This window comes from Macaca mulatta, chromosome 20, assembly GCF_049350105.2.
Source record: "Macaca mulatta isolate MMU2019108-1 chromosome 20, T2T-MMU8v2.0, whole genome shotgun sequence".
Lineage (NCBI taxonomy): Eukaryota > Metazoa > Chordata > Mammalia > Primates > Cercopithecidae > Macaca > Macaca mulatta.
In genome coordinates this window covers 70,320,352-70,341,963 of record NC_133425.1, presented here as the reverse complement: position 1 = coordinate 70,341,963, position 21,612 = coordinate 70,320,352, and the positions used below count along the sequence as shown (strand labels likewise).

Sequence of the window (21,612 nt, the reverse complement as noted above, 5' to 3'; positions counted from 1 at the left end):
CAAGACCTATTACAAAACCATAGTAAATAAAAGAGTAGGCTGGCCACAGTGGCTCACGCCTGTAATCCCAGCACTTTGGGAGGCCGAGGCAAGTGAATCACCTGAGGTCAGGAGTTCGAGACCAGCCTGACCAATATGGTGAAATCCCATCTCTACTAAAAATACAAAAAAAAAAAAGCCGGGTGTGGTGACAGACGCTTGTAGTCCCACCTACTCAGGAGGCTGAGGCAGGAGAATTGCTTGAACCCGGGAGGCAGAGGATGCAGTGAGTCGAGATCACGCCACTGCACTCCAGCCTGGGTGACAGAGCGAGACTCTGTCTCAAAAAATAAAAACAGGCTGGGTGCAGTGGCTCACGCCTGTAATCCCAGCACTTTGGAAGGCCAAGGCAGGCAGATCACTTGAGGTCAGGAGTACAGGACCAGCCTGGCCGACATGGTGAGACCACATCTCTACTAACACTACAAAAAATTAGTAGGGTGTGGTGGCGTGAGCCTGTAACCCCAGCTACTCAGGAGGCTGAGGTGGGAAAATTGCTTGTACCCGGGAGGCGGAGGTTGCAGTGAGCTGAGATAGCACCACTGCACTCCAGCCTGGGCAACAGAGCAAGACTCTACCTCAAAAATAAATAAATAAAAATAAAAGAGTATTAGTACAAGGATAGATGACTTTACTACTCCTCAAATGCTGCTGAGAGAGCTGGTTATTAGTATATGGAAAAAGAAAAATATATCCCTATCTTGCCCCATGCAAATTTAATTATAGGCTGGGAGCTGTGGCTCATACCTATCACCCCAGTACTATGAATTAGTTGGATATGGCGGTTGCGCACCTGTAGTCCCAGCTACCCAGGAGACTGAGGTGGGAGGATCACCTGAGTCCAGGAGTTTCAGGCTGCAGATCGCGCCACTACAATCCAGCCTGGGCAACAGAGTGAGATCCTGTCTTGAAACTAAAGAAATAAATAATTTTTTTTTTTTTTTTTTGAGATGGAGTTTCACTCTTATTGCCCAGGCTGGAGTGCAACGGCACAATCTCGGCTCACTGCAACCTCCACCTCCCAAGTTCAAACGATTCTCCTGCCTCAGCCTCCCGAATAGCTGGGATCATAGGCATGCACCACCATGCCCAGCTAATTTTGTTTTTTTAGTAGAGACGAGGTTTCTCCATGTTGGTCAGGCTGGTCTTGAACTCCTGACCTCAGGTGATCCACCCCCCACCCCCGTCCTCTCAAAGTGCTGGGATTACAGGCGTGAGCTGCCGTGCCCAGCCAATAAACATTGGTTTTAAATTACCCATGGATTAAGGATTTAAATACAAAAGGCAAATTTTTAAAACTTTTAGAAGAAAACATAACATCTTTATGACCTCAGGTAAATAAAATATTTCTTAATACATAAAATGTATAAGCCATAAGAGAAAATACTTGAACATTCAGTCATATTAAAATTAAGTAACCATAAGAAATCACAAAAAGAATAAAGAGATAAGCCACAAACTGAGAGAAGACACATCTACATTACATATGACAATAAAGAAATTATTATCCACAGACAAAACAAAACCAGTAAGAAACAGTTAAACCACCCAATATGAACATGAGTCAGACATGAACAAGTATTTCACAGAAGAAACAATGATTAAACATACAATATTAATACATTAATTATAGATAAATATATATTATCAAATATATAACAAATAAAATCACAACAATATACCATTTACACCCACGAGAGCTTGCCACAACTTAAGGTATGACAATATCAAATTTTGGCAAGGACACAGAACAAGCAAAAATATGTTATTTCAGGAGTGTAAATTGGTATAAGTACATTGGGGATTTACTGGGCAATATTTATGTATGAGTTAAAGATATATACACACACGTGCACGCACACACACACCCTGTAACCCCACTATTTCATGATTAAGGATGTACCCTAGAAAAACTCATTCACGTATGTAAGGAAACAAAATTTTCAAAAACTAAAAATAACTTTAATATCCATTCATAACAGATCAAGAGATCAATAAATAGATCAATAGAGTACCGCTGTGAAAATAAATGCGCTATAGCAATAAGTAGTAAAATGAATTTATATACTACCTCCATTTTGAGGTAGTATATACCTCATAATATCTTTCTCCTTCCATGTCTGTACAGTTTACGTAAAGTTTATGGAAAACAAATGCTGTTTTGGATAGCTACAAGGAGCAAAAGCATGAACACATATGGCGGGAGAAACAGGAGTGAGGGCAGTCGTTTCCTTTGGAAAGGGAAGGAGAAAATGGGAATAGGCCAGGGTACATACAATTATATCTGTAATGTTTTAGTTATTATAATCTGCTTGGTAAGGTGAGTGTATTATCTCTCTTGAATGCGTGGCGTGGCAGCTCACGCCTCTAATCCCAGCACTTTGGGAGGCTAAGGCAGGTGGATCATCTGAGGTCAGGAGTTCAAACTCCATCTCTACTAAAAATACAAAAAATTAGTCAGGTGTGGTGGCGTGTCCTATACTCCCAACTACTCGGGAGGCTGAGGCAGGAGAATTACTCGAACCTGGGAGGCAGAGGTTGCAGTGAGCCAAAACCATACCACTGCCCCTTAGCCTGGGCAATACAGTGAGACTCCATCTCAAAAAAAAAAAAATTAAAAAAAAAATAATAATTCCAAGACACCAAAGAGTTCCCATTCAGAGTCACACCACTATTTGAGTTCCTGAAATGTGCAAGTGAAACCAAAATTGAAACAGCACAAACCTCTGTGACTTTTCCATTTAGTAATCGCAGGACTAAAACTCAGAGTTCATTACTAAAAGTGAATGGACAGGCTGGGCTCGGTGGCTCACGCCTGTAATCCCAGCACTATGGGAGGCCAAGGTGGGCGGATCATGAGGTCGAGAGATTGAGACCAACCTGGCTAACATGGTAAAACCCCGTCTCTACTAAAAATACAAAAATTAGCTGGGCATGGTAGTATGCACCTGTAGTCTCAGCTACTCAGGAGACTGAGGCAGGAGAATCGCTTGAACCTGGGAGGCGGAGGTTGCTGTGACCTGAGATCATGCCACTGCACTCCAGCCTGGGTGACAGAGCAAGACTCTGTCTCGAAAAAAACAAAAAACAAAAAAACAAAACAAAAACAAAGTGAATGGACAGAAAAAGTAAGAGTCAGGGCTCCAGGCTAGAACTCATGATAAGACTTACCCTGTGGGCCCTCAAGTAAAGAGACAGAGAAGTAATTGTTACTCCTTTGTAAAGGTGATCATCACTTTTCTCTGTAAGTGTTCTGAACTCCTTAGTCAAAAGATACTTTATAATTACTTGTATGCCATCATATAAAAGTGTTGAACCTCTACTACATAACCTAAGAAAAATTGGTCCTTTCTGAACAGAGGTTCCTAATTGCTTTTTCCTTGTTTGAAGGAGTTAAAAGTCATTGTTGAAGGATATGCCTGTAATCCTACAGACCTGATGCCTTCAAGAAAATTCTCTCCCACAATTCTCTCTCCTGGTTCCATGCCTGTGCCCTTTATTATGTTTTGCTGGCTCTTATGCATCAAATGCTCACTTCCTGTTTCCCCTTTATTGAGCTCTGGAGACCTGGAACCGGTAACAGGCTTTGAAGAAAAGTACAAAGCCAGGAAAACACAGAAGACAGCCATGACTTTCCAAAGGAAAGCAAATCTTAACACATTTCTAATAACCTTTCAGCCTTTCCCCCTGTCTGTAGCTTACGTAAGATACTGGTTCAGACATGAGTCCCGAGAAACTGTAAATCAATGAAGTTAAAAACAGTTAAAACTCAGGCTAGGTTGGCAGAAAAGTTTAAGACAGGCAGCTGAGATTTTATATCATAATCCTGGCTTGTTCTAAGCTCTCAGTATCCCTAAATGTTTCCTTTTCACTATCCCACAAGGAGGCTGACTGGGTGGCGTTTCCTCTGGGAGGCACTCTAAATGCTTTAGACCTAAAATCTTAGAAGAGCACAGATGACCTTACATGAATCCACTCTCTGTAAAGTGTGCCACGATCACTGCCAAGCACCAAGCTGACCACATAGAAAAGGGGGGCACAGACAGTAAAGAAATTCCCCATGACCTCTAGATGCTCATCATTAGGTCCACAGCCATTCTTTAATCCAGAAAGCTGATGTTCTGCCTATAAATGGCTTCTGGCTCTCTAACTCAAGGCCTCCCTCCATCTCATGATCCTTTTACACTACAACGGTGTTTTAATTGAAACTCCAGTCTCACTGGTCATGCTACTGCAGCAATTCACTGGGCACAGCCTTCTCTGTTCTATTCTGCTGTCCTGCACTTTGAATTCAGGGCTTGGTGTCAGCATGGAAAGCACCAGTGTTCTGATATGGCAGCCTTTGGTTATGTTCCCCCCAAGGGATTTATCATCCACAACCTACTCAAATCCCTCCCCCAACAGCTACCAAAAATTCCCCTGGTGAGAAATGCTATTATGAGAAGGGGTGGCTGCTTTGTGACTCACACTGTTTCATTAAAAAGATTTTTTTTTTTCAAACAAATTTTCAGTAGAGGAATCCAAAGGTTTTCCAAAGCCACAGCAAAACAGAACAGCTCATAATACTATTTCTCAAAGGTCTGCCACTTCATAGGAGATTCCTATATCTCAAAATACTGGAGACATTTAGATTCACTATCCTTTTGTGCTGCACTTGGCCTCTGGGTTGAGAAAGTAGGAAGGAAATGGATGAATTAAACACAGCCAACATGACTGGGCTCGTCAGATATTAAGATGGACGGCAGCTAGCTTGCAAGTCAGCCCTCATCACAGGTCTTAAGACTTGCTTATAGCTTTCCAGGGCACTGGCTACAATGGCATGAATGTTTCAGTCATAGCTAACCAGAGTTGAGGAAATCTAATAATATATGATGTACATGGGTATTTAGGGACACTTGTTATAGCAGCAGGCAGAGCTATAAAAAAGTGTCTTTGGCCAGGCGTGGTAATGTGTGCCCACAGTCCTAGCTACTCAGGAGGCTAGGGTGGGAGGATGTCTTAAGCCCAGGAGTTCATGTCCAGCCTGGACAACACAGTGAGACCCTGTCTCTGAAAAAAGTTTGTTTTTAATTAAAAAATAAAAGTTTCTTTGAAAAGCTGACTTAAATTGCTGTTATATTTTTGATCCTAAATGGTGTTACACCATTTAGATCGTTTACACAATATAAATGGACTAGAACAATATTACAGAAAACTAATTTGTTAGGTTGGAATCCCAAGGGCTCCCCCAAATCCTTGTAGAATTCCCAGAATACTCAGGCAGGCAGCAGGATAAAAGAATCTTAATGGTTCTCTCCAAAAAAGGCACCTTCTCCACAGGGAAAAAGTTATTTAAGATGGAAACAAATGAAAAGATCTCCAAAAAGCTAAGAAGTATGGGCAAAATGACCATGTCAGATGATGAGGCCTGTGATCTTGGGTTTTCCTACCTCTGTTCCTGAATCCAGGTTAAAGCTTCTCCTGGGCTGGGCGCGGTGGCTCAAGCCTGTAATCCCAGCACTTTAGGAGGCCGAGACGGGCGGATCACGAGGTCAGGAGATCGAGACCATCCTGGCTAACACGGTGAAACCCCGTCTCTACTAAAAAATACAAAAAACTAGCCGGGTGAGGTGGCGGGCGCCTGTAGTCCCAGCTACTCGGGAGGCTGAGGCAGGAGAATGGCGTGAACCCGGGAGGCGGAGCTTGCAGTGAGCTGAGATCCGGCCACCGCACTCCAGCCTGGGCGACAGAGCAAGACTCCGTCACAAAAAAAAAAAAAAAAAAAAAGCTTCTCCTAGCCGGGCATGGTGGCTCACGCCTGCAATCCCAGCACTTTGGGAGGCCAAGGCAGGCGGATCACTTGAGGTCAGGAATTCAAGACCAGCCTGGCCAAATGGCGAAACCCCATCTCTACTAAAAATACAAAAATACAAAATTAGCCGGCTGTAGTGGCACATGCTTGTAATTCCAGCTACTTGGGAGGCTGAAGCAAGAGAACTGCTTGAGCCTGGGAGGCAGAGGTTGCAGTGAGTGGAGATCGTGCCACTGCACTCCAGCCTGATGACAGAGCGAGACTCCTCAAAAAAAAAAAAAAAAAAAAAAAAAAAAAGTACAGAGGTGACTAATTTCAGAACAACTCTTCATGAAGTATGGATTAATTACTTTTCAGAGGGCTCAAGCTACTACCAACAAGAAAGCTGGAGCACTGCTATGACAAGTCTGATTCACCAAGACCAAGATGAGAGACCATACATACCTAAATACGAGGTGAAATTTCTCCAAAAATTATCCTTCTGAAAGTAAGGCACTACCAAGAGCCAAAGTACTCATAAAATCTCTCGGCATGAAACAATTCATTAAATTCTTTATTTTGAGCAAAATGTACTCAAATATAACACAGATTTATTACTTATTCCCGAGGGGAATACATTACAGTGTTGGCTATCATAAACAAGGCTTTAAAAAGTTTCTTAAAACTACACTAAAATCAACAATAAAGAAAAAAACCACCCAGGCTGGGGGCGGTGGCTCACACCTGTAATCCCAGCACTTTGGGAGACTAAGGCGGGTGTATCACCTGAGGCCAGGAGTTCCAGACCAGCCTAGCCAATATGATGAAAACCAGTCTCTACTAAAAATACAAAAATTAGCCGGGCATGATGGCAGGCGCCTATAATCCCAGCTACTCTGGAGGCTGAGGCGGAGAATCACTTGAACCTGGGGGGTGAAGGTTGCAGTGAGCTGAGACTGCACCACTGCACTTCAGCCTGGGCAACAGGGCAAAACTCCGTATCAAAAAAAAAAGAAAGAAAGAAAAAAGCAACCTGATTCAAACGTGCATATACAAATAGGTATTTCTCCAAAAAAGACATACAAATGGCCAATAAACACATGAAAAGATCCTCAACATCACTAATCATTAGAGAAATGCAAATGAAAACTATGGGATACTACCTCACATCCATTAAGATGGCTACTATTAAAAAAAAAAAAAAAGAAAAAGAAAATAACAAGTATTAGCAAGGATGTGGAGAAACTGGAAGCCTGTGCACTGTTGGTAGGAATATAAAATGGTGCAGCTGCTGTAGAAAACAGTATGGTGGTTCCTCAAAACATTAAAAATAGAATCACCAAATGATGGAGCAATTCCACTTCCGGGTATATCCTCCGAAGGACTGAAAGCAGGGTCCTGAAGAGATATTAAGAAATTCACATTTCTAACAATGAATTACAGCTATTTACAACAGCTAAAATGTGGAAGCAACCCAAGTGTCCAGCAACAGATGAATGGAAAGTGAAATGTGGGAGACAGACAATGGAATACGATTCAACCTTTACAAGAAAGGAAATTCTGAAACATGCTACAATGTGGATGAACCTTGAGGACATTATGCTAAGTGAAATAGGACAGCCACAAAAAGACAAACACTGTATGAGTCCACTTACATGCAGTATTTAGAGTATCACTAAACTGTACACTTAAAAACGGTTAAGATAGTAAATTGTTACATATATTTTATGACAGTTTAAAAAAAAAAAAAACTGGGGAGGTGGGGGAGAGGGGAGCCAGCACAGAAGTGTAGATGTTATGAAGCTCAGAGACATAGACTTATAATACCAAGGAGGAAATTTCCTTCTGGGTATTTGTGGCTTGGGATAAATTTTACAGAGACAGATTTAAAAAGTGGTGAATCATGCTTCTAGAAAATAGTGTTCAATGACCAGAAAGAAAAGTGGCTCTAGGGATGACAAAGATACTGAAATCAAAAATGCAGATGAAGAGTTTGAAAATCACTTTTTCTTTCGATATTCTCACTGAGAGGACAGAGGATCCCTTGTACTAAGACATATGAGGAATTTCTTGGTGGGTTCTTGGCTGGAACCACAAAGAAAAGATCACCTGCCCCAACCCAGAATTAGGGCTTTGGAAAAAAATGAGTGAAGAGAAGAAGTATATACCCTCGCTGCAGCCTCATGGACAAACACCTACTTTTATCTGTTTATTCAACAGAGGAGCTGATGAAAAGGTGAAATCTCCCAGAAGCTAAAATATACAGACTCTTAAGGAGTGAGGAAGCAAAGATTCTTGGAAACAATAAGTTAATCGCTCTATAATAAATGTATATATTCTCAGCACCTACCATAGGTCCTGGTATCCCAGAGGCTATCAATGGAATAAATGAATGTTTTTGTTCAACAGATCGTCACACACAAAGAAAAAAAAGTCTTATATTTTTAGGTCAGTCAGAGAAAAGGAAAAATAGGTCTTCCAACCTCTTTAAAGCCTGGATTCATCCTAAGCTCTTGACTTGTCTAGCTGCCTGGCTGGGGATGTAGGAAAGAGGGTAACTCAGGAAGCCCTTCTGTAGCACCAGCAGCCAAAGAAGAAAAGTCAGGAGGAAGAAAAGTCCAGAAGGAAAGCGGACACTGACACAATTACCTTCTGTTCAGAGCAAATTCAATTCTCAGACCAAGGCGAATTGGCTTGGGCCTATATGCAGGCAATAATGCTTAGTCCCATGTAAAAGAAAACCATCAAATAGCCAACAATGTTGTTCCTGGTTGAACCTACCCTCTGGGAGCTGTAGAGATTGCTTAGCAAATATCTGACTAGAAATTCTGAAAATAAAGGCCAGGCACAGTGGCTTCACACTTATAATCCCAGTACTTTGGGAAGCTGAGGCGGAAGGCTCACTTGAGGCCAGGAGTTCAAGAGCAGCCTGGGCAACATGGTGAGACCAACTTCTCTACCAAAAAAAAAAAAAAAAAAGGAAAAAAGTTATCTGGGCATGGTAGCATAGCATCTGTAGTCCCAGTACTCCAAAGGCTAAGGCGTGAGAATTGCTTGAGACCAGGAGTTCCAGGCTGCAGAGAGCGTGATCTTGCTATTGCACTCCAGCCTGGGCAAGAGAAGAAAAACCTTTCTCTAAAGAAAAATAAGAAGAAAAAATAAATAAAAAGAAAGCCAATGAATACATCAAAAAAGGATTCAGAGTTTATTTCTGTGTTTGGGGAGAGAAAAACTAAATGCTTGGTGGAGTTGAGTTTCAGATGCAGAAGTTCTTCTCACTTGCTTTCAGGTTCATTTGTTAAAAACTTAGATTCTCGGGTCTCCAGCTCTAGTGAATTCTGGGAGTGGGGTCCAGTCATCTGCATTGTTAACTACCTCCCTAGAGAATACTGGGCACCATTAAGTTTAAGAACCCTTTCGAATCATTCACAGAAATCAGGAGAGCTCTTGCTGTATCTGCCTCCTTCTTGTTATAGATCCACGAGTGCACTATAAATTCTCATCATGCCTCCCCTAACTTGGAGTTTACAGGGATCCAGTGAACTCTTCCTTCCCCCTTTCTCCCAACAGAGGAAAGCTGTGTGTTCGAGACTAACAGTTCTAGGGAGGTCTCAAGGTAAACAGTCTCATCAGTCTAGAAACTATTTCAGCTGCTGTTTTAGGATTAAATTTGGGGTCTGGCATGGTGGCTCACACCTGTAATCCCAGCACTTTAGGAGGCTGAGGCAGGAGGATCGCTGGAGCCCAGGAGTTTAAGACCAGCCTGGGCAACAAATGGAGACCCCATTTACACAAAATTAAAAATTAACCAGGTATAGCAGCATATGCCTGTAGTCCCAGCTACTCAGGAGGCTGAGGAAGGAGGAACGCTTCAGCCCTACAGGCTGAGGCTGCAGTGAGCCATGATTGTGCCACTGCACTCCGGCCTGAACTGAGCGAGACCCTGTCTAAAATATATATATATATAAAGGACAGAAACCCAACTGCTGGATTCAAGGATAAACCTGTGTTCAAGTGAGAACCTAAGATTCAGAAGTGAAACTGCTAGGTCTCTAAGAATCCCCTTCTCACACTCAAGACTAAATCCATGGTAATTACTATGAACCATCTGATTCAGACTAGGCCATGAGAAAGCCTGGAAAAGAAACAGACTGAAATTTATTTGTAACCATCATCCTAAAACACTGAGGTGGCCAGGCGCAATAGCTCATGCCTATAATAATGCCAGCACTCTGGGAGGCCGAGGCAGGCAGATCACCCGAGGTCAGGAGTTTGAGACCAGCCTGGCCAACATGGTGAAACCCTGTCTCTACTAAAAATACAAAACTTAGTCAGGCATGGTGGTGCATGCCTGTAATCCCAGCTACTTGCGAGGCTGGGGCAGAAGAATCACTTGAACCTGGAAGGCGGATGTTGCAGTGAGCTGAGATCGCGCCACTGCACTCCAGCCTGGGTGACAGAGTGAGACTCTGTCTCAATCAATCAATCAATCAGTCAATAACTGACTGACTGAGGTTAAGATTTAGGTTTTGAGCTAACTTCAAGATTCTAGAACCACAACCTCAGTGATCCACTGTCATTAAAAACACCCCTACCTGAGGATGAGGAGGAGCAGAATCAATATCCCATTTAAGTTACCACCATTTCCCTACGAAGTTTTTCCAATTTTGAAACTGTCAAAATTGAAGCTTAGTTTTATAATTGGGTATAGAGCAGTACCCCTTGTCCAAGGCTTCACTTTACATAGTTTTAGTTACCAGTGGTCAACAGAGGTCTGAAATATTAAGATACCTTCATGCACCGCCCAACATGCATGGGTCAACAACCAACTGCATACGTGATGGTGGTCCCGTAAGACTATATACTGCACCTTTTCTATGTTTAGACACACAAATACTTACAACTGTATCACAATTGCCAACAGTGTTCAGCACAATTACATGTTGCACAGGTTGGTAGCCTAGGAGCACTAGGAGCATCATATAATCTAGGTATGTAGCAGGCTATACTACCTAGGTCCGTGTTAAGTACGCCCTAAGATGTTTGCCCAGTGACAAAATCCCTTAATGACCCATTTCTCAGAAAGTATCCCTATCATTAAGCAATGCATGACTGTACTTTGAGACAGGGAGAGAGAAAACACATTCATATAACTTTTATCATAGCATATTGTTATAATTGTTCTATTATTAGTTACAGCTATTGAGTTTTTATTGTGCCTGATTTATAAATAAAACTTTATCAAAAGTATGTATATACAGGAAAAGACACAGTAGATATAGGGTTCAGGTTAGGTACTATCCACAGTTTCAGGCATCCACTGGGGGTATTGGAACGAATCCCCTTTGGATAAGGAGGAACTACTACACTCAAATTTCTGTGCCCAATATGCTTGGGGTGAATACCACATATGTAAAATACAAAGCATGTTCCTTTTCCCGAAAGGAACTAGAGCTTGCTTCCTTTCTTTGGCTAAGAGTGGCCTAACTCAAAGTATTCCTTGTGACATGACATATTGAGGTACATCCTTGTTTAAGATCAAAATGTACATATCCCATAAAACAAATGCTTTAAGAGCTAAGCCACTGTTTCTTACAACACCATTCAAACCTCAGTAAGCAAGAGTTAACTATGACCTTCAAGAAAGTATCTTTGCCTCGGGGTAACTTCTATTTTAAGCAAATAAGCCCTCATGGTAATAAAGAGCTAAAAATTCTGCTTTTTTAAAAAAGTTTTCATTAACAATACAAGTTTTGTAGGGCAGGAGACCCATCATGCTCTCTGGAGACCACAGAATGCTTTTCCTTCTCCAGAAACCAGGTGAAGGCCCATTACTTCAGGCACACCTATGGCAGGGCACAAAGGCTTTCTGATCCACTCCAAGGGAGCTGGCAACTCTCCCCCATTAGCTAACAATAAAAGAAAATTAAATCACTTGAGAACCCTACAGTGGCAGCAAAATAGAACCCAAGAGATATCCTGCTAGCATGTTCAAAGACTTATTAAAAGGCACCTTGGGCCAGGCATGGTGGCTTATGCCTATAATCCTAATACCTTGGGAGGTTGAGGTGGGAGGATTGCTTAAAGCCCAGAGTTTGAGACCAGCCTAGGCAACACAGTGAGACCTCATCTCTACAAAAGATTGTATAAAAATTAGCCAGGCGTGGTGGTGTGCACCTAAGTCGCAACTACTCTGGAAGCTGAGGTGGGAAGATGGCTTGAGCCCAGGAGTTTGAGGCTACAGTGAGCCATGATTACACCATGGCACTCCAGCCTGGGTGACAGAGCAAGACCCTGTCTCAAAAAAAAAATAAAATAACAAAAACAAAACACATTCACCTTGTATCAGTCTCAGTTGATGGCTTCATGACAATAAAGAACAGTTTAGACTTTTCTGAATGTGTGTGTATATATACATATATATATACACACACACACACATATGACTAAGAAGTTGAAGTGAAGCCCTCAATGGCCAGCCCTTTTATAGTAGAACCTAGAAAACAGCAACTTCTTTCAACATGGTGAATCCTGCATGTTTTGTATCCCACATTTGGAAATCCATACTCTGAGACAAACAGAACTACTGAAAGAGAATGACCAGACCTCCAGAATAGTACCGAGGCAGCCATCAGGAGTTACATCAAAACTTACATTTTAACGTGGAATGGAAGGGACTCACTCTGCTTCTAGAAAGCAGCCCTTATCGGCGGCATTATGAGTAAAAGCAGCCCACCAATGCAGGTCAGACTTTAGGACACAGAACCAGATTCCATTTGGGGACTACAGCTAGCACAGCTGTAAACCTCTCCACCCATCAAATTCTGAGACGATTAGGCCAGGCATGGTGGCTCATGCCTGTAGTCCCAGCACTTTGGGAAGCCAAGCTGGGAGGATCATCTGAGCCCAGGAGTCTGAGACTGCAGTGAGCTACAATCTTGCCACTGCACTCCAGCCTGGGTAACAGAATAAGACCCTGTCTCAAAAGAAAAAAAAAAAATCTAGGCCGGGCGCGGTGGCTCAAGCCTGTAATCCCAGTACTTTGGGAGGCCGAGGCGGGTGGATCACGAAGTCAGGAGATCGAGACCATCCTGGCTAACATGGTGAAACCCCGTCTCTACTAAAAATACAAAAAACTAGCCGGGCGTGGTGGCGGGCGCCTGTAGTCCCAGCTACTCGGAGGCTGAGGCAGGAGAATGGCGTAAACCCGGGAGGCGGAGCTTGCAGTGAGCCGAGATCGCGCCACTGCACTCCAGCCTGGGTGACACAGCGAGACTCCGTCTCAAAAAAAAAAATCTGAGGTGACTGAAGGCAGACAACTATAAGAGAGTGCCCCCATTGGAACTCCACCACTCTCCATTTAGATGTCCTTTGGCTTTTGTGCACATTATCTCATGAGACCCTCACCATGACTCTGAGAGGTAAGCAGGACAGGTGTCTTCTCCATTTTACTGATGAATAAATTGTGACTGAGGTTAAATGACTCGCTTGCCCAAGGTCACAGGTCATGCAGCTAATCAGCTGTCTAACCAGGAAATGGGCCCAGCACTCTGACTCGCAGGCCAGCACAATCTCCAGGACACCACGCGACTTCCTAATGTTTTCAGATAAGAGGCAGAAGAGGGTACTGGTTAAGAGCCCAGGTTCTGGCACCAGCCAACCTGCATTCCGATCCCATCTCCACCACCTACTAACTGCCTGATCTTGTGTGAGTTCCTTAATCTCCCCCAAACCTGCTTCCTTACCTGTACCATGGGGGTAGGGGAGAACAGTCTTACTTCATAGAGTTATAGTGATGATTAAGTGAGATGATGAACATAAAGCACTCAAATTCAGGTACTCAAAAAATGTGAGAGGAAGGCACAGTGCAGGACCCACAGCAGAGATCAAGGAACACAGTCCTGCTCTCATGGAGCTTAGACTTTAGGCAAACTGTACGCAAAAAATGTAAAAGATAAAATGTTTACAAAGTATGTTAAGAATGATTAAGGTGCAGGGCGCAGTAGCTCACGCCTGTAATCCCAGCACTTTGGGAGGCCGGGTCAGGCAGATCACCTGAGGTCGGTAGTTTGAGACCAGCCTGATAAACATGGAGAAACCCCCATCTCTACTAAAAATGCAAAATTAGCCCCAAGCTTATTAGGCGTGGTGGCGCATGCCAGTAATCCCAACTACTCCGGAGGCTGAGGCAGGAGAATTGCTTGAACCCGGGAGGCGGAGGCTGCGGTAAGCTGAAGTCATGCCACTGCACTCCAGCCTGGGCAACAAGAGTGAAACTCCGTCTCAAAAAAAAAAAAAAAAAAAAAAGAATGATGAAGGTAACAAGTGAGTGACTGGAGAGAATAACAGGAGGGGCCAATTTTTAAGAGTGGTCTCTAAGCCCTAAGAGATCAGAAAGAGGATTGCGTGTGAAGAATGGACAGAAAAGCACTCCAGGCATAGGGAATGGGATACGTGGGGGTCACAGCACAGGGAAGCCAGGAACCTAGAGAAGACAAACGTGACCACAGCGCTTCCTCTCCCGGGATTTGCGGAGCAAGGCTGGAGCTCATGAGGATGACCACAACTATCTTAAAAACGACAAAGATGAGGCTCCAGAGAGGGGATATATCTTGCCCAAGGTCACAGCTGCTCAGAGGAGGAGCTGGGACCAGGGCTCTTCCGTATTCTACCTCTAGACTCAGCCTGAGCCCACGCTCTCTGAGATGGCCTCGGATACACTGAACTCCCCCATGTATTTCACTGACAACTGTTTTCTGTACCCATGAAGAGTTGCAAGAGCACCTTGAAAACACAAGGAAACGCATCATATCAACTTCCAGGCATCTAATCAATTGTGCACCAAAATCTTTACCCTTCTAATCTTACAACACAACAGCAAAAGCCGCTTAGACCTTACTCAAAGGCTCCAAAGCAGAAACAAGTTTTGCTTCTTGCAGCAATGAGCAACAGAGGAAACATGTCCTGGAAGATCCCATGGTCTGTTTCAGGTGAGATGGAACCGATGCTGCACACGAAGGTTCATCTCAAATGAACTGCACAGGAAAAGTTAATGACTTTATGTAAATAAAAGAATAAATCCCTAAAGCAGTGGTTCTCAACCAGAGTGATACCACCCACACCCCAGAGGGCATTTGGGAGTTCTTGGGGACATTTTGGGGTGACACACTGAACTGCTGGATGCTATCAGCATTTAGTAGGTGGGGCCAGGCATGCTCAATGTCTTGCAGAAGGACATGATGGTCCTACACAGTAAGGAACAGATTACCTACAATATTAATAGCAGCCTCCCATACACGCTTTTGACACCCTTCCCCAAAGGATTAATGTGCTCCAACTTTCCTGTCCCCACAGTTCAGTGGCTCTCCCTACTCTCACCATAACAGGATGAAAAAAAATAAGCTTTCACAGCTTAGGACTGAAATTCTGGAATCCAATTATAAGCTCATAACTTTAGCATGGAACCTGGCAGTAGCATAATAAATAAATTTTTAGTAAGAGACAGACTGAAGAAATTTCAGAAAAAAAAAAAAAAAAAAAAACTCCCTTTCTTCCTCCCTACATATCTCATGTTTTTCAACACACAAAATTCTGTGATTTTAGAGAAACTTCGTATAGTGCTTTTAAGTTCAAAACCAGATGCTCATTACAGTTCTTTTAAACACCTAACCAGTCATCTCAAAAATATGGCTAACTCTCTGAACTAAATTTCATAGGAAAGATTATTAATTTCAAAATGCCTAATTTTGATCAAATGCCTGAAAGAGCCAAAGGCAATCATGTTTTGCATCTCATTCAGGTCAGAGTTCGATGAGGTCAGAAAAGCTCCAATGATATCCGGAGGTCTGTTCAGAGATTAAAATATCATCCTAACAATTCACAAGCTACTTCTAAGGGTTACCCTAAATTAGTCACTAACAGTTCGTCCCCCAACTCTATTTCACATAGTTTATAGAATTGACAAAAAACCGAACCAAATGAAAACAAACCCCAGGATATTTGCAGGGAGGGGGAAAGCGATACCCCAAAAGTCAACTCTATTTCACAGTAGGTAAAACAGTGATCCACGAGATATTACCCTCCATAAAGTACCCTAAAGGCAGGAGCAATCTTTCCCCTACACAATATCTAAATTTTCCCAACTCACCCAAAAGAAACTTAAGATGTAACTTATTCACTCAACTTGCCAATTAGCAAACAGCGGCCCCACACACCTTTTGGCCAATTTTCTAGAAGCCTGACCTAGCAGACAGACCTGTTTTCCTCCTGCCAGGCCTTTTTAGCCCTCCCAGTAGGAGCCTGGGAAATCCCCCTCCAACCTTTTGCTGGCCTGTCACCAGAAGTTCATAAAATGAATTCATCCAGATTCTCTGAATCCTCCTTTCCCCCAGTCATGTGCCAACAGTCAGGCAATAATGCCCCACCTTGACAGGCTCCCTGTTACAAAAAGATGCAGATTCACGGGAAGACCAAGCACTTAGCATGGAGCAGAAGAAAAAAGATGGAGGGAGGTGAGAGTCGTGGAGCCAAGTCTGCTGCATGCAGTACGGGTGACCAGAGCCCTGGTCCTGCAAAGCCCCCGCGAGACTCGCCGGCTGGGCCCTCCGTACAGCAGCCACACCTGTCTATGCCAGCCGCCTGCCGGCTGCTCCATTTTAAACATTTCAAACAGATCTCCAGCAGGGTGGCACAACTGGGCACCTCTCTCTCCCAGCAAGAGTGAGAGCCCTAATCCAGGCATCACTCGCCCCTAATTTTATTTCATTTTCATACTCTCTGTTTTGGAGACACTGCTTGCTCCAACTGGCTCCATCTCTCCGTTACTGGTGAGGCAGGCACAGTGCTGCAGTGGCAGAATGGAAGCACCCAGGCTGACTTGCTCTCAGCCAGAGAAGACCGCTTCTCTGAGGAGGGAGATGCCAATAAATGGGACTCCAATAGGTAGGCTTCGCTCTGCCCTTCCACAAGTGAACACACGCCGGGAGTCCTACATCGCCAGGCTCCGCAACCTTGCAGAAAGCCTAGTTCCCAGAGGGTAGGTATCCCATTCATCCCTTGGCATCGGGAACCAAAGGGAAGGCAGACAGATCCCGGTCGTGCACTATATTCCCAAACCTTGGCACGCGCGCGAAGGCTTGGGGCGCCCCGGCGCGCCCTCCCTCCGAGGCCTCCACCACCGTGGACTCACCACTGTGCGAGCTGAACCACCTGGGTGCGATGTGCAGAGGTAGAGCATCCGCCAGCGAGGCTCGGGAGCCCAGGTACAGCATCCCGTCTCTATGGTGACTGCCGCCCGTCTCCTGGTAACCATTGCCATGGGCATAGGTGGAGTCGGACGCGGACCCTCCGCCGCCGGGCGCCCTCTCAGAGTCGCCGGTGCCCCGGGAGGCGGGGGTGTAGAGGCCAAAGGGCACCCCCCCTGCTGTGCTGGGGTCCATGCCCATGCCTGCCACCGAGCTGACCGAGCGGCTGCGCAGCCCCATGGCCCCGCCGCCCGTCCGGTAGTGCCCGAAATGGGGCGCCCCTCCCGGCGGCGGCACGGCGCTGTCATCGGTGGAGACCCCCGGGAAGGGGCCCCGGGAGCGGGTCGCCGTGCTCTGCTTGCCCCCCATGCTCGCCCGGGCCCCGGTGGGGCGGGAACCTGGAGGCCGAGACCCTCCCCCACTTCTCAGCAGCGGGGGGAGGGCTGGGCGAGCATAAAGAGGGAGGGAGTCAAAAAGGAGACCCGAAGGGAGAAAAGAAAAAAGCAAAAGAAAAAAGGAAAAAACCCGCGGGGCGGAAGAGGCAGGCGGGCGGGCGGGGATCCCAAACTCAGAATTTCAAACGATCCAAGCCAAACGCATGTTTCCCCTCAAGGTCCAAAGAGGCGCAGTCCGGCGCGGGCTCCGCGCGCCACAGGCCGCCCCCGGGCTCCGAAAGCCGGGGGAGCCGCAGGGAAGGAGGGAGGGAGGCGGCGGCGAGAGGCAGGCGGGCGCGGGGAGGCGCCGGAGGAGGCCGCCCGCCCCGCGGGAGGAGGAGGAGGACCGGGGGCGCCAGGCGCGTCCCCCGCCTCAGGACGCCGCGACCATGGACGGCGGCCCGGACCTCTCCAGGCCTCGGGCGGGCCGCGGCGCTGGGCGGCCAGGCGCAGCTCGGGAAGCCGCGGTCGCGTCGTGTCGCGCTCTCGCTTCAGTCGCCGCCGGCCCCGCCAGCCGCGCCACCCCGCTCGGTCCCGGGCAGCGCTTGCCGGCGCTCCTGGCCGCCGTGGAGACAATGGAGGGCGGCAGAGCGCAGGCGCGGCCTGCGCCCCCTCCCCCTCCCCCCGTCGGGTTAACCCTTTCGCGGCCCCTGCGGCGCCCGGGCAGCTGACGCCCCAGCAGTCCCCACCCACCGCCCGCCCCCGGCCGGCCTGTGACCTGGGCGGCCTGAGCCACTGGGCGTTAGCCACAGAAACCAGATGTCTTTGAAAAGCAAACACTTCTTAAGTCCCCGAAAATGGCAAATTATTCAGGGGGAACCACGTATGGGGGAGGGGCAGCAATGGTTCGAGGGGGTGGGAAGGAAACACCGGGAAGAAGGAGATTTACTCCTTACGCCTACCTGGCTCTGAGGGTCACCAGTCGAGCTCCCCTCCTGGCACAAATTTGCCCCCACAGCACCCTCTGGTGGACGTGATGTCCATTCTTTCGGGGGTTCCCCATCCAAGCACCCCTCAGGTCCGGAATCTCAACATTTGGCGGGGTTTAGCTATTTGGGGGTAAACAGCGCCATGGGGACACTTGTGAATCCGGAGTGTTGCTGACACTAGGTCAGAACTTCCTATTTTGGGCTTAAGCAAATGAGTAGATTCCTTAGCTAAAATGTAATTTTCAGAACCAATAGAGGTACCATAAAATGTGAATAGATATGGATATGGAAATAGAACTACGTAGCTAGAAGTGATTATAGAAACCTTCTGTCCAAGGTTGGAGCCCTGTTTTGTTTACCATGTTCTGTGTTTCGGCCTACACCACGGCCAAGGACACGGTGGGTACTCAATAGGTGTATTGTTGACCAAGCCTGCATCATTTTGCAAGGGAGGGTTCCTTTGATACCTCAGTCCGTCTTTCTCTCCTATATTCACATTCATTCAGCGAACAATTGTTTTTCTTTTTCTTTTTTTTCTTTCTTTTTTTTTCTTTTTTTTTTTTTTTTTTTTGAGACGTAATCTCACTCTGTCACCCAGGCTGGAGTGGAGTGGCCTAATCTCGGCTCATCGCAACCTCCGCCTCCCAGGTTCAAGCGATTCTCCTGCCTCAGCCTCCTGAGTAGCTGGGATTACAGGCGCGTGTCACTGCACCCGGCTAATTTTTTGTATTTTTAGTAGAGACAGGGTTTCACCATATTGGCCAGGCTGGTCTTGAACTCCTGACCTCAGGTAATCCGCCCGCCTTGGCCTCCCGAAGTGTTAGAATTACAGGCGTGAGCCACCACACCTGGCCTGTTTTTCTTTTCCTTTCTTTCTTTCTTTCTTTTTTTTTTTTTGAGATGGAGTCTTGCTCTGTAGCCCAGGCTGGACAACCTCCGCCTTCCAGGTTCAAGCAATTCTCCTGCCTCAGCCTCCTGAGTAAAAGTCTGTTAAAAATTTGAAAATCAGGCCAGGACATGGTGACTCGCTTGTAATCCCAGCACTCTAGGAGACGGAGTGGGGCGGGGGGCGGGGGGGATCACCTGGGGTCAGGAGTTTGAGACCAGCCTGGCCAACATGGTGAAACCCTGTTTCTACTAAAAAACTAAAAATAGAAAATAAATACATTAGCCAGGTGTGGTAGCTCACGCCTATGGTCCCAGGTACTTGGGTAGCTGAGGCAGAAAAATGGCTCGAACCCGGGAGGCAGAGGTTACAATGAACTGACATCACATCACTGCACTCCAGACTGGGCAACAGAAAGAGACTGTCTCAAAAAATATATATACGTACATACATTAATATATAGTAGAGATGGGAGTTTCCCTATGTTGCCCAGGCCGGAACTCCTGGCCTCAAGCAGTCCTCCCACTTCAGCCTCACAAAGTGCTGGGATTACATCATGAGCCACTGTGACAGCTAAACAACTGTTTATCAAGTGCTAGGTGCTGGCTGTGAGGATCACACAGTCCCTGGCTTAACTGACTTCTACCTATTAAATGACCCCAGATACTTCTAAACTGGGGGGCCAAAACAGGGTGTAGAGAAATATTAAAAGAAAACCAAAAGAGCAAGGCTAGCCTGTCACAGATATTGATTGTTCCAGTGTCGCCAGCCTGGAAACAGGAGGAAAGCTATTTGCAAGCACGAAATACCTGGAGGTGAGCAAACAGCCTTATAGAAGTAAGAGTTGTTGGCCGGGCGCGGTGGCTCAAGCCTGTAATCCCAGCACTTTGGGAGGCTGAGACGGGCAGATCACGAGGTCAGGAGATCGAGACCATCCTGGCTAACATGGTGAAACCCCGTCTCTACTAAAAAATACAAAAAACTAGCCGGGCGAGGTGGCAGGTGCCTGTAGTCCCAGCTACTCGGGAGGCTGAGGCAGGAGAATGGCGTAAACCCAGGAGGCGGAGCTTGCAGTGAGCTGAGATCCGGCCACTGTACTCCAGCCTGGACCACAAAGTGAGACTCCGTCTCAAAAAAAAAAAAAAAAGAAGTAAGAGTTGTTTGCTAGAGAAATAAAAATAGGAAGAAACAAAATGTGCCAACATCTAATAAATTATCTGTAGGTGCCTATATGAGTATGTGTATACCTAAAGAGGCAAAACAAGAAAGCTTAAATTTAATCCAATTTGCTTGTAGAAGAAAGACTATGGTATCAGAAGAGTGGTTCAGTACTATACTAACAACAAAAGAAAAGGTATTAGACCCCTTGGAAGATCCCTATTAGAGAGATAAATACATGATACCCATTGTAACTATCCAAATAGCTTTTGATTTATCCATTCACTCAACAGTTTTTTAGTGTATTTAACAAAATATTTAGTATGTAATAAATTCCAGGCACTGTAGTAGGTTGTGGGATACAGTGCTGAACCAGACAGATGGAGTCCCTGTTCTCATAGAACTTCAGAAGAAACATTTCACACCCACTTGAATGGCTATAATCAAAGAGAAGGGCAATAGTAAGTATTGATGAGAGGTGGAAAAATTGGAACCCTTGTACCTTGCTGGTGGAAATGTAAAATGGTGCAGCTGCTTTGGAAAATAGTCTATCAGTTCCTCAAAAAGATTAAATATGGAGTTACACGACCCAGCAATTCCACTCCTACCTAGGTATAGTTCCGAGAGAAAGCAAAACATATGTCTACAGAAAAATGTGTACATAAATGTTCATAGCAGCATTATTCAAAAGAGCCAAAAGGTGGAAACAACCCAAATGCCCATCAGTTGATAAAGAGGTAAACCAAAGGTGGTGTATCTATACAATGAAATAGTATTCAGCCATAAAAAGGAATAAAGTACTGATTCATACTACAACATGGATGAATCTTGTAAAATCACATTACAGGCTTAAGTCACGGCACCCCACCAATACTTATTGATCTATATTGATCAATACTTATTGATCTATATGGAAGCCAGCCATAAAAGACCATATATTGTATGATTTCACTTATATGAAATGTCCAGAATAGGCAAATCCATGGAGACAGAAAGATTAGTGATTGCCATGGCTTCAGGGAGGGGAGAATGGAAAATGACTACTAATAGGTTTCTTTCTTTTTTTTTATTTTTATTTATTTATTTATTTTTTGAGATGGAGTCTTGCTCCATTACCCAAGCTGGTGCACAGTGGCATGATCTTGGCTCACTG

At 45.3% G+C, this 21,612-nt stretch overlaps 1 protein-coding gene across 4 annotated transcripts in view; it reads right to left on the bottom strand.

Annotated features, from left to right (window-relative positions):
* Positions 1-18,063, bottom strand: part of ZNRF1 (zinc and ring finger 1) — a 110,912-nt gene extending 92,849 nt beyond the window's left edge. For 3 of the 4 annotated variants that reach the window (XM_015126610.3, XM_028840546.2, XM_077983897.1), the window contains exon 1: positions 16,998-18,063. In XM_015126610.3, the coding sequence (XP_014982096.1) occupies positions 16,998-17,421 (424 nt within the window). In that variant the 5' untranslated portion in view covers positions 17,422-18,063. 4 annotated transcript variants of the gene reach the window in all.
* Positions 18,064-21,612: the final 3,549 nt, after the last annotated feature.